At 36.5% G+C, this 13,460-nt stretch overlaps 2 protein-coding genes across 3 annotated transcripts; both read right to left on the reverse strand.

Annotated features, from left to right (window-relative positions):
• Positions 1-96: 96 nt before the first annotated feature.
• Positions 97-3,156, reverse strand: LOC108197828 (WAT1-related protein At2g39510). Of its 2 annotated transcripts, XM_064083598.1 has the most exons (7): positions 1,917-3,156; positions 1,707-1,769; positions 1,488-1,604; positions 951-1,237; positions 689-850; positions 347-498; positions 97-246 (listed from the first exon to the last, which is right to left on the reverse strand). In XM_064083598.1, the coding sequence occupies exons 1-4, from the start codon at positions 2,126-2,128 to the stop codon at positions 958-960; spliced, it is 672 nt and encodes a 223-aa protein (XP_063939668.1). In that variant the 5' UTR covers positions 2,129-3,156; the 3' UTR covers positions 97-246; positions 347-498; positions 689-850; positions 951-957. The 2 variants fall into 2 exon arrangements, with proteins under 2 accessions (XP_063939668.1, XP_063939667.1); XM_064083597.1 differs by having other exon boundaries at positions 689-1,237.
• A 144-nt stretch (positions 3,157-3,300) lies between these two features.
• LOC108197884 (WAT1-related protein At2g39510) lies at positions 3,301-5,871 on the reverse strand. The gene is made up of 7 exons (XM_017365625.2): positions 5,468-5,871; positions 5,275-5,337; positions 5,074-5,190; positions 4,738-4,975; positions 4,429-4,590; positions 3,822-3,973; positions 3,301-3,725 (listed from the first exon to the last, which is right to left on the reverse strand). Exons 1-7 carry the CDS (start codon positions 5,674-5,676, stop codon positions 3,530-3,532), a joined length of 1,137 nt encoding a protein of 378 aa, XP_017221114.1. The 5' UTR covers positions 5,677-5,871; the 3' UTR covers positions 3,301-3,529.
• Between the last annotated feature and the right edge of the window lie 7,589 nt (positions 5,872-13,460).

A 13,460-nucleotide genomic window follows, 5' to 3' on the forward strand; every position in this document is an offset into this window, starting at 1 on the left:
CAATTGAATGATCGTTGCAAAATCTTTCACTTTCTGCAACTCCGTTATACTGCTTCACATGTAACAGCTAGTTTTGACTAGGCATGATCATGGTTACGTACTGGAATTTTCGCATCAACGTTTGTATTAGGCTTTTCTTGATTAATAGCTTGCAATTCGTCGTCAGACTTTGATGAAGGTTGATCCTTACTCTTGCCCCAGAGAACCAAATATAGGCCAATGACTATGGTAATTGCTCCAAAAGCCCTGCAAATCAAAATTTCAAAAAAATTAGTTGGCTGATGTTTCACAGATACTGTCAATTGTCATTAGCATTAGCTAGTAGATGTTGATAACCGTTTAATACCTTCCGTAGAACAATTGTTCGAAGAGCATAAAGGGTCCTAGAATCGCGACAATAACCATGCTTAGAGGGTCGAACGATGTAACAAAAACAGGACCTCTCTGTCTCATTACCAATCCTGAAATATAGTAACCAAGCCCTGCACAGACTATCCCCTGCATCCGAACATCAAAAGACGAAAACCAGTTAGGCTTGTTCTGTATTCCGAAATGCAGTATCTGAAACAGTGACTGACACAGCCCTTGATTTCACATTTAGTACTAAATATTGTGAATATTGACACGAATTTGAGTAATCAAGATTGGTTTATAGAAGAATTTCAAGAATCGAGAATAGAAGTCTTACACCATAGAGTGCAGCCTTGAATTTGGTATCCCAGTGAATGGCCCAGATTGCTAAATTTTCCTTTTCAACTACAATGGTCAGTATGATCCCTTGTATTGTACCCATCATACATATCAAGGCTGTTAAGGACAGTTCGGCGGGGTACGACTTCAATGTCACCGCCTGTCATATAAACATGTAGCAAACGATCATGCTACTTTCAGTGATTAGCAATGGTATATAAGTGATAATCGATATTTAGGCTTTATCACAATTACTGAACTGGGCTTCTACATCTTATTAGGTACAAGTCTCTGTCTTTCTTGGAGAATCACAAAACACGCCCAGCAAAGACAACCTGCGGTGATCATTAGGGCGCCTTTAACTGAGTCTTGTTGTGGATATGTGGCAGCTCCATCGGCTTTTGCTGCAGCTTGATCATGCTTACTCCACGGCAATCCAATGCTTGGTCCTGTAACCATTGTCATTATCATAGCTCCCCCTACTGTCACTAGTGTCCCTAGTACCTTCACTTGACTGTGAAAACTCTTAATATTCACTTTTTCGAGCCTATCAGTAACATGAATATTAGTATGATTTTCTTCACCATAAGAGCTAGCACTCCATGTTGCAGACACTGGTTCTCTCATGTCTATATTCAGCATTCACATGGGCTTTGGCCTAATTTCAGTTACAAGTTTATAATTTCCTAATTTCTATAACAGGACACTTTATTTTGTAACATAATTGCCTGAATGTCGAAAGTTGTTCATCAGTCTATAGCCATATAAGCGAATACAACTTATAAATATGTATGCACCTCAGGATCCAAGCCATAACAAAAGTTATGGCAGGAAGAATGTTGCACATTGCTGATGTGAAAGTTGCACTTGTATACTTCATCCCTGTGTAATATAAGTTCTGGTCTAATACTGGCCTGTCCATGTGATAAACATAATAATAAAATTAGAGAGGAATGAGATTATGATTAAACTCGCGTTTAGAAGATGATCAAAAGCCAAGGCATGTAGAGAAATACTCAAGTAATCCCAGCAGTACTATGTTCCAGAAGATCGAGGCAGTCATTCCTGGCCTTGCCTTCCTGTTTGATCACAATCAGTAAGTGCCTCGTATTAGTTCATAAATTCAGCTGTGTCACAGAAAAGCAAATGAGATATTCACACACACACGCCCACACAAACACGTAGGATGTGTGTTTGCATGAAATAATTCTGCAGGAGACGAAGACCTTTCCAAGAAGACAGCAAAAGGAGTGAAAATGAGAGCAGCAATGGCATTGCGGTAGACTGTATAAGTGTAAATGTTCATTCCTTGATTTATAGCAGCCTTTGTAACTATTGGCATTCCAGCATATCCAAACTGCAAAAATATTACTCCCAGATAAGGCTTCCCTCTGTTGTACATCTCCAAACATAATGCACTCATTGAATTTTTGTTCATGCTTTCTTATGATCAGAGGCCAGGAATTCCTACTAATCAAACAAGGTTTATATTGATTGGATCATATGTAGCAAGTTACCGGAAGGGGAGGCTTCTGTCATTTTTATAGTGTGCATCTCCGCAATCAAGTCTTTCTAATTTGTTGTGTAAAGCACTGCAATTAACTAATTAATTGACGGTGACTAACTCATATAAGCGACAGAGTATGACACGGAGCAAACATGCCAAAGGAAGGCGCTAGCTGTTGGATTTCATATACGATTGGATGTTAAAGGAGTACAACACTGAGCAAACGTGCCAAGAATATATACCTGTTGTTTCCAAGTACTGGTGGAATATATACCATTTTGCATGGTTCTGCTTGCAGGCATTGAAAGTTTCTAGCAGCATTTTTAATTCCGTAAAGTACTGATAGGAAAAGCTCAGTAGTTATTAAATAAACTTGACATGAGCCTAATCTGGAGAGGCTTCTGTTATGAACAAAATTTATCAACTCAAAATCTGAAGCACATCCCTCCGCTTTTCTGTAGACATAACAGCTTACTTTTTATATACACCAAGCCTTGTACACAGGGCGAAGGGCGATGGCAGATGAGGCCTGGTTCAAATACATTTCAATAACTCCTGTCTGAGAAAATTAAGCAATTTCATAAAGTTCTTTCCGGTTCATTAACTAACTGTGCGTCTCTTTCCATGTCTAATGAAGTTTTTGACAAGAACAGTATATAAACGCTTCTAGCCTTTGTTTAACATATGTGTTGAATACTCCAGGTCATTGATACAGGTTAGACGTTCCCATCGATATGGATGATAACGTTTGCAGTTAATAGTTAATCCCGAATACAGATTAAACGTTAATTAAGATGTTAACTATTGTCAACCACTAATTCTATTTCCTCATGCATTGAATCACTTCCCTTTGCAGAGGCAAACCTAATTGATGTGCTTTTGCCATTCGAAAAATAAGACAACCACATAACATAAGCAGACCTCTCTAACTTCTGTCCTGGTAACAACTCATGGCCTAATTACCTGACTAGTTTTAATCATCAAATTTGCGTCTGAATCCATGTCTACCTAAGTTATCTATAGACTAACAAAACTGCCAAACATATCCAACTTGTAAATTCATTTTTAGTTCATAAAACTGACACACATCTTACTCATACTCCTCAGAAGATAAGAGATTTGTTTCAGTGATTTTATTGACCCAAAAATGATAGCAGAACTTATACATCAAAAACACCATAGACATGAGATTACACATAGAAGGCCAGGAAGTAAATATTAACTTGAAATAATCAAAAACGCTAATACATAAGAGGGGGAGACACTAAAATATACAGTTCTTTTTGGTAAAGAAGTAGACTCGAATGATATCTTGCCTTCATTTTAGCTTCTTTATACAGCTTCACTGGTAGCAGCTACTTTAGACGTTATTTGGTCATGCACCGGGATTTTTGCATCAATATTCGTGTGAGACTTTACTTGATCGATAGGCAGCAATTCGCTGTCAGACTTTGAGGAACACTGATCCTTGCTCTTACCCCACAGAACCAAGTATAGGCCAATAACAATGACAATGGCTCCAATAACTCTGAAACAGATTAAAATGCAAATATTTTACTCAGCTGTGATGTTAAATGTTTCGTCATAAAGAATAGCCAGCAAGTGTTATAAATTTCTTTTGTACCTTCCCAGGACCAATTGTTCTGATAGCATAAAGGGTCCCAGAATCGCAACAATAACCATGCTTAGTGGCCCGAAGGCTGTGACAAAAACAGGTCCCCTCTGCCTCATTACCACTCCAGAAATATAGTAACCAGCCCCTGCACAGACTATACCCTGCATTACAATAACAAAATTGGTGAGTCATATTAGAAATCTTTTCTTACTTTTTCAATAAAAATACATTATTGGTCTATGCAACATGTACACTTTTTTTTTGCTTGTCTACTCTGCTATAAAGACTGTGTCTTTTCTTATTGCTTTTGGTATGCACTATCTTAAACAGTGGTAAAACCAAGTGGTAATTTAGAAAAGTACCGTCTCTCGTTAATTTATAGTTAGTACCAGATACAAATGTAGAATAATCTGACAGGATTATAAGTAGTTCTTCTGAATATTGTTGTGGAAACTGGAGCATTGTGACTCTTAATTTTAGTGTATAAATTATTTTCCTGGACTATAAGACACTTGGAAAAAAATGTTGCTCCATGAATGTTTGGCTTTGTAGCACAAAAATTTGAATCTGCAATGGATCGTGGATACCAGTAAAGACAGAGAAATAGAAATCTTACACCATAGAGTGCAGCTTGAAATTTGGTGTCCCAGTGAATGGCCCAGATTGCCGTATTTTCCTTTTCAACAACAATGGTCAATATGAACCCTTGTATTGTACCCATCATACATATTAGGGCTGTTAAGGAAAGTTCAGCAGGGTATGATTTCAACGTTATCGCCTGTCATATAATGCACATACAGCAGACTATGTTAAGTTAATTACCTGTACTAGCAGCCTAATTAAGATGCTAATCATGCACAATTTGTTGCAATTATTTAAGTGTTCCTCGTACTTCATGCTCATTCGGTACTAATAACTTTCTTACTTGGAGAATGACAAAACAGGCCCAGCAGAGACAACCTGCTGCGATCATTAGGGCGCCCTTAATGGAGTCTTGTTGTGGATCTGTGGCATCGGCTGCTGCTGGCTGATCATGCTGACTCCACGGCAATCCAATAGTAGGCCCTATAACCAGTGTCATTATCATAGCTCCCCCCACAGTCACTAGTGTTCCTAGTACCTTCCCTTGACTGTGAAGTCTCTTAATATTCACTTTTTCAAGCCTATCAACACATACATGTACAAATCAATATTACTTTGTTTGCATAATTAGCTCGCGACTTTGTAAGATTCATCTAGTGAAAAATCTCAGTATATGCACCTGAGAATCCAAGCCATAACAAAAGTTATGGCAGGCAGAATATTGCACATAGCTGATGTGAAAGTTGCACTTGTATACTTCATCCCTGTATAATACAAATTCTGGTCCAGTACAGGCCTGTCGATGCCATAAATCAAATTAGAAACGGAGAGATTAATATTGAACATGCATATAAAAAAAGTTATCAAAGCCAAGGCATACTCCAGGAGTCCCAGCAGCAGAATCTTCCAGAATATAGAGGCTGTCATTCCAGGCCGAATTTTTCTGTTTAATCACAATTAAAACTACCTCGTATTAGTTCGGATAATTCAACTTTGTAATAAATAAAAAATGAATTATTTCTCATGCACAGTAACATGTACATGTATGAGTGCTAAAGGAGATGATCGAAGACCTTTCTAAGAAGATAGCAAAAGGAGCGAAAATAAGAGCAGCAATGGCATTGCGGTACACAGTGTAAGTGTAAATGTTCATTCCCTGCTTTATAGCAGACTCCGCGATTATTGGCATCCCAGCATACCCGAACTGCAACAATATGACTCCCAGATATGGCTTGGCTGCGTTGTACATCTCCAAACATGACGCTTTCGAGATTTTATCCATGTGTTTTTATGAAGTACTTAAGGTTGAGAATACCTGCTAACTAAAGAAGGTTTGTGTCTTGCAAGTTACTGCAAGCTCAGGCTTCTGTCATTTTTATAGATGCATCTTCCGCAAATAGATCTTTCTCATTTATTATGAAAGCACTGCAATTAACTTATTTGATGGTGACTAATTTGATAGAACATAAAGGAGTTCTGCACTGAGAAAACAAGTTTAAGTGGAGTTTGGATTTTATATATATAGTACATGATCAATGTTATTTCTCTTTTTGAGGGAGGTTTTCAAATATTACCTATGGACTGTATACCTCAAAAAAACAAATAGAAAACAAGTCATGTGTAAGATGTAATAACAAATAAATCGGAGAAGACATGAAATGAAGGATATGGATGAGTCCAAGTCCAGTACGAAACTATTATTTTAAAGCATATTTGCCTCCTCAGAATGATCATTGATAAAATAAATTATGATGCTTTTATAGAAGAACGACATCAAGGGCAAATTATAACCGAGCCGAACAAGAGAATCATTACCAGGTGGGGGGACTAAAATTGTGTTTTGACAGTTATGTATTTTGTTATATCAAACCCTAAAACTCTACAAAATAAATTTTATATATTTGATGAATCATATGTGCTACTCCTCATAATTAATTAAATGTGTTAATCAATAATAAATTAATTTGTAATTGATTCGAATAAATATCTATTAAATCAAAACAAAACTTAATTTGTAGATTAAAAAATTAAATTATTTGAACCCAAGCGCAATATAAAATATAGCAAAACTAGTCTGGTTTTATTCAAACTAATTTTTTGCTTTATTCGTGTTCACAAGTCACATATATGGAAAAGCTTCACATTTGCAAAGACCAGAAATTTCTTTCGATCGATGGAGCAACACATAGCAAACACTAGTAAACATGTCATATGTGTTTTTCTATATAAAGATAAAGAAAATTTTATATATTTTCTATTATGTGGGACTTAAGAGTTCACATCATATTTTCCACTCTTAAAGGGACTAACTTTGGACGATCATATGATCTCATTCATCCCTCGATCATTTTGAGTAATTTTTGTAATTTAAACATGACTAAGAAAGCTCTCATAGAAGACAGTCCATTCCAAGTATCACTGGTCACGTAGGCGTAACAATTGCCTACTCGAAATACATCTCATAGTGACTTGATAACCATATTTTTCAAGGATCCCTACATGGATGAGATTGAGGTTCCAGCGGCATACATCAGAGAGATATACATACACGGAAGTTGGCTCAATGATAATTTCTTCGGTTAATACTACATATGAAAAGTAAAGAAAGCTCTTTGAACCTTTCCTTGACTAAACATATCGACTCTATTGGTAGATAGTATACGCAATTGTCCAAAAATTGTTTAATCATTTATGTAGATGATGATATATATATTCAACACCAAATTTAATCTGACTCGTTCAGCTCTCATGAGTATGTCCATTTTGGTTATGGACATCATCCGGTTTCTGCAGGAGTTTTCAAAAAAATATGTCTCGTAGATCTCTTCTAATGCGTCCTAATTCTCTCACGCATATTGGATCTTTATCTTAAGGAGTAACTCGCATTTACTCAACTCAATTTCATGCATTCAAAATTTTGAACTTCATATATTCGTCAAATATTATTAACTGCATTAGCTTATCCTTACGGTAACGTGTCTCACTATTTCCTCATTATAAGAATAGGTTTGAGTGTACCCCACAATGATTTAATCATCATGAAGACGCCTTTAAGCAACAGTCTTACGGCCCATCCCTCTTGATGAATTTTTAACGAGTTATTTTGATAACCTTTTGATTAGCAGATCAATAATATTATACTTTAACGGCACGGGGTCAATAATAATAATTTTAATTGATATTAATTGTCTTAGTGAAACTATGTTGTCGTCGTATGTGGTAAAACTGTCAATTTTACATCATATTTTGTGATCTGCGATTGAATGTCACAATGTACGCTTATTGTAGTCACGGCTTCGGGTATATTGGAATGTCCACTAGAAATTTAGCGTAAATAGTTCGCCTCTTATACATATTTATCTAATATGACAAATGAAGTTTTTATCATGAAACGAGTTATCTTGATCGTACTAACCCATCCTAATTTTTTTCCTTAAGCAATAATTTCACCCACTGCGCGCCCGAATAGGAGATGGAGCAAAACAAAACAAACACAAATTAACATGTGACATCCATCCATCAATCTTGAATGTTTTCTAAACATGTCTCGGAAAGCTTTCATGCAAGAGAATCCACCACAAATATTGTTGGAAGTTTGTCATTTTGAGCACAAATTTGAGTGAGACTCGGCTACGTGCTCGTGGCGGATATGCTTGGATTCTGTTCTCCTCCGAGAGAGCTTTCCAATGCATGTTTATTCACTCAAAACGACTAAAGAATGGATGAGTTGTGATGATCCAAAGTTGCTTCCTTGGTAGTGGAAAATTGGAAAAGAAAGCTAGTATCCCACATAAAAAAGAATATGGGCCTTTAATGGCTTTATATAGTAGAACACTCTTGTAGTGTTTAACTTGTGTTAGTATGTTATGCTCCACCACCTACGTGCGCAGGGGGGTACAAATTGTGGGATTTCGAGGCAAATTTCGTGGCTTCGCAAGCCTCGGGCTTTTCCGCGTGTGCGACCTGCGGACACGAATGCAGCAAAATCTGGGCCCGAAGAATTACGGACTACTTTTGCTGAATTTATTTTTCCACCGGGTTTGGGCTCAATTAAATTGACATTAATTCTGATTTGATTTCGGAATTAATTGCTTGGTTTAAATTAATTCATTTTGATTACAGATTTAATTTAATTTATAACCGCGTAAATTAATTAACGCATTTTAATTATTTACGAATCGTAGCACACAAGTCTTGCATTGCCTATATATATTCATTATAGATTAGGGTTTGCATTCACGAAAACACACAGCCTCTCGCGTCCAAAAACCCTAGCCGCGTCGGTGATAGTTCTCAGTCTTGTTCTAGTTCGTCGAAGGTGCTTCTCGCATCGTCAATCCGTTTTATCTTGGGAGGCGATCGTTCATCACATACGGTGAGGGCGAAATACGTTTTAAGGAGACACTTACGCACTGGACTCGGATTCTCTTACATATATCCTTCGTTTGATTACTGTCTCCTACGCACTTCCAGTTTTTTGATATTTTGCACACACAAACACAGTTTGATTTTGAACAGATTGTATAACAAATATCACTACTTACATGCTTGCTATAATTAACTACTCAAAATATAAAGAGTAAATATATAGCACTTTGGTGGCTTATACTATTTTGAATTTGCACGTTAGTGGCCGTCGTATTAAACTCAACATTTGTGTGGCCAAACAAATCATTTTTTAACAAATGAAGGGCTCCGCTCGGTGCGACCCAACGCCGTTAACTGACCAATGGCCTTAACGGCCGTTAACGGCGTTGGGTCGCACCGAGCGGAGCCCTTCATTTGTTAAAAAATGATTTGTTTGGCCACACAAATGTTGAGTTTAATACGACGGTCACTAACGTGCAAATTCAAAATAGTATAAGCCACTAAAGTGCTATTTACTCAAATATATAATGTTGCGCCAGAACGATTGCTCCATATCAGGCATTCATCTTTGTCCATTATGTTCTTTCTAGTGGCACTTGATTTATATACATATGCGATCATGCCAAGTACATGCACCAGTTGTTTGCGAGTTCAGTTTTTATAATTATTAATTTTCAAGATTCTGTACAGTAATAGCATTATTTTTAGCGGTAATTACAAGTAGAGCCGGCCAAACGGGCCGAACCGTTCGAACCGGCACGCCCCGAACCGTGTTTTTAACCGCCCGAAACCGTATAAACACGGGCCGGTTCGAAAACCGCATGAACCGAAACTGAGTACGGGCCGAACACGGGTTTAGAATCGAGAAACCGAACCGTAACCGGCCCGAAACCGCTTTAACCCGCTTGAACCGCACAAGCTGGAACCGTTTAACCGCGGTTTGAACCGCGAACCGCAAAACCGCGGTTTAACCGTGGAATTCTACACCGTAATCTGTATCAAATTTATATTTAAATAAATTAGCCTGATTTAAATTTTAAATATTAAGTTTATATTTACATAAATTAAATTTTATTTAAAAATGTCATTTTATAATTAAATTATTAAACACTCTACTAACTTATATTTTAAAATCTTATAAATCATCACCACTTAATAATTTTATAAGTTATATTAAACTGATTTTGATATAATAATTATATATTATATTATATACTATTAAATAAGATATTTTTAATTTTATGATAAAAAAATATTTAGCAGGGCGGAACCGGACCGCGGAACCGCTGGAACCGCTTGAACCGCGGAACCGGCCCGTGTTTCCTTTCGGTAGCAAATGCATGCCAAAATGCATGCCAAATCACATATTCGATATAGACGAATATTGGTAACTTTTAATTATTCAGTATTTTTTATTCAGATTAAATTTTTATAACCTGTTTTAGCCCGTATTTAAATATATTATAACAATATATATATATATATATATATATTCTCTCCGTCCCATCAGATAGTTTATTTTCACTATTTGCACGCATTTTAAAATTCTTATAAAATATAATTTCATAACATTTTTTTTAATTTATTCTTTTTTTGAATAAAAATTTAAACGTCAAATTTTTCTATTAATTAAATTAGAAAAATATAGAAGTTTATATATTAAACAAAATAAAAAGTTTATATTTTAATAAAAAGTGTCTATTTTAATACACTCGATATTTATATATTATTTTTTGTTTTATATGAAAACATAAAAGTTTACATTTTAAAATGAAATTGAAACTTAAAAAAAGGTAAAATTTATATTTTAATACACTCGATATTATATATTATACACTCGATAAAAATTATTTTCAAATTTATTATTAAATTAAAGGTAAACCGTTGAACCACGGTCACGGTTTGAACCGTTGAACCGCGGAACCACGGTTTGAACCGTGGAACCGCGGAACCGCGGTTCACCGTGTAACCGTTGGGCCAACGGTAACCTGCTGCCACAGTCTCAGTCGCAGGCTCACAGAGTCGCAGGTCGCAGCAGTCAGCAGCACAGCAATTGCAGCCTTCTTTCAGTCACGTCCAGTCGTCCAACGGCTCCCTGCACAACGGCTCCCTCTCCAACCCCGACTATATAAACCCCCGACCTCCCTCCATTGTCGACACATTCTGTGCTCTCTCTCTCTCTCACTCTCTCTCTCACTCTCCCTCTCACTCTCATCTCAGTCTAAACTCTGCTCTCTCAGTCCTTCACTCTTCTCAGTTCGCAGACACCATTTCCGGCCACCTTTAATCCTCGACGAACTAAATAAACACCAGTTCCGGCCACCGTTAATCATGGAGGAAGGAAGGGGTACAATATCTTCGCAAGAATCTAATCCCAGTCCCACAATGCTGCCGCCACGAGTCCCAGTTCCGGCAGACTTCTCCGGTGAAGGTTTGTTTTAAAATGATTTTGTTTTAATTTGATTTTTGTTTTGATTTAAAATGATTTTGTGTTAATTCGATTTTTGTTTTGATTTAAAATGATTTTGTGTTAATTCGATTTTGTTTTTGTTTTTATTTTAGACATAAAATGATAATGTTTTAATTTAGATTTTAGATTTAAAAGGATTTTGTTTTAATTTGTTTTTGAATTAAAATTTAATTACTGTGCCAGTGGGTGGTTTTCGAATTTAAGTTGTTTTTTAATCTAATTTGTTTTCCAAATTCAGGTGGCAGCAGTGGTGCCAGTGGTAGTAGTGCTCGCAAAAAGAATTTGAAGTCTCACGTGTGGAATTATTTTTCGAGGGAACAGACGGATGATCCTACACGAATTAAGATTCATTGTTTAATTTGTATAGAAAAAAGAATCGTTCAAGAACCCTTTACAATGCGTAAAGGCGGCGGTACGGGTACACTTAATCGGCATCTTGTGGAAAAGCACGGTATTAGTAAAGAAAGTCACGAAAGTGGAGAAGCACGTGGGGAATCGTCTTTACAACAAACGCAAATCGGTAGTTTCATGTCTTCAAACCCCGGTGGAGGTATGCCGTTTTCTTATAATAGAGAAAGAATGATTAATGATTTTGCTACTTATGTTACACTAGATGAGTTGCCTTTTTCACATGGTGAAAGCCCTAATTTAGAACACATGATAAGAAATTAGACGAGGATTTTGAAATATTAACATGGTGGAGAAATCATGAGATACAATTTCCAGTTTTAGCTAAAATTGCAAGGGATGTATTAGTAGTCCCTGCCTCTACAATTGCATCGGAGTCGGCTTTTAGTGCAGGTAGAAGAGTTTTAGACGAGAAGAGAACAAGTCTCGCGCCAGATGCGGTAAAGATTTGCGTTTGTAAAAAAGATTGGGACCAAGCTGCTAAAAGACAACAAGGATTAAAAGAAGATGACTCAGACGGTGAAGAAGATCCTTGGATGTTGATGGATACTACGACCGAAGAGGGCAATTCTTCAAATGAACAAGAAGAATAAATGAAAATTTTCTTTCGTTATGTATTTATTTATTTAGTTGTACAAGCGGTTTGTTCCGTTGAATTTTTTAGAGAGGAGTCCTCTCACATTATTTGTAAAAAATTTTTTCAATTTATAAAATTTACAAGAGGTACCGCCCTCTTTTTACCATTTTACTACAAAATTTTTTATAAGTTTATTATAATTTATTATTTAGTTACATAATAAATAAACTAAAAACAAAAAACAAAACTTAAACTAAATAAAGAAAAAACAAACAAATGACAAGACGTGCACTGCTTGTCTGCTTGTCTGCTTCTGCCACTCTGCCACTGCCAGTGCCATACTGCCGTCCACTGACCACTTGACAACAAGATAAGGCAACCCGCGAATTCGAACCGCTGAACCGTGAACCGGCCCGAACCGCATAACCCGATAAACCCGTATAACCCGTGTAAACCGTGTTATACGGTTACGGTTTTGCTTTTCTTCAGCCCGGACCGGACCGGCCCGGACCGCCATTCTTGGCGTGCCGGTTACGGTTTCACCGGAGACGGTCCGGAAACCGCCTGAACCGGCCCGAACCGCCCCGGCCCGCCCGTTTGGCCGGCTCTAAGTCGGAAGCATGGCGCAAGACAAAAGATGAAGCACTTCCCGTGGTTTTCTGTGGAAATGATAACCTCAGTGCGCTTTTTCATTTAGATTGAGCCATAGAGCCAGGAGGGGCCTGGCTTGAATTCAATACATTATGTTTTGTCTATGACAAAAATAAAAACTTTGTCAGAGGATAGAGTTCTCTCCAGCTCATAGTTAGGTTAGACTCTCTTAGGTAGTAGTATTCATTTTGATTGATTACTGAATAGAAAATGTTAAAACAAAGTATTCTCCACGTTTCGTTAAATTGTATACGTTATTTTTTGACATGTTTCTAATACCATTTTAAAGTAAATTTTTATAAAATTTTTTCTGAATAAAAGTTTGATATTTAAACTTCACTACAAGAAAACTGTAGTATTGACAGTTTTCTTGTAGTGCTTTTATCAAAAAAATTGAAAACATCATCAAACTATATTTTATAAGAAACTTGAAATGTGTGTAAATAATGGATATATATATATATAAATTACTGGGACGAAGAGAGTAATGAAGAAATAAATGCATTAGATAATAGTATAAATTTGAAAAAATACAGATTCTTTATAGTAAGAATAGCAGAGAAATAAGAACATGTCAGAATAAGATTATAAG

This window comes from Daucus carota, chromosome 8 (genome assembly GCF_001625215.2).
Source record: "Daucus carota subsp. sativus chromosome 8, DH1 v3.0, whole genome shotgun sequence".
NCBI lineage: Eukaryota > Viridiplantae > Streptophyta > Magnoliopsida > Apiales > Apiaceae > Daucus > Daucus carota.

Excerpts from the sequence above, each read along its gene's own strand:
- LOC108197828 (XM_064083598.1), bottom strand. The coding sequence starts at position 2,128 with ATGAACAAAAATTCAATGAGTGCATTATGTTTGGAGATGTACAACAGA. Across the intron at positions 1,770-1,916 it reads TTTGCTGTCTTCTTGGAAAG|GAAGGCAAGGCCAGGAATGA; the intron begins GTCTTCGTCTCC and ends GTGATCAAACAG. Across the intron at positions 1,605-1,706 it reads GTACTGCTGGGATTACTTGA|GCCAGTATTAGACCAGAACT; the intron begins GTATTTCTCTAC and ends TCACATGGACAG.
- LOC108197884 (XM_017365625.2), bottom strand. The coding sequence starts at position 5,676 with ATGGATAAAATCTCGAAAGCGTCATGTTTGGAGATGTACAACGCAGCC. Across the intron at positions 5,191-5,274 it reads CTGCTGCTGGGACTCCTGGA|GCCTGTACTGGACCAGAATT; the intron begins GTATGCCTTGGC and ends TGGCATCGACAG. Across the intron at positions 3,726-3,821 it reads GAACAATTGGTCCTGGGAAG|AGTTATTGGAGCCATTGTCA; the intron begins GTACAAAAGAAA and ends AATCTGTTTCAG.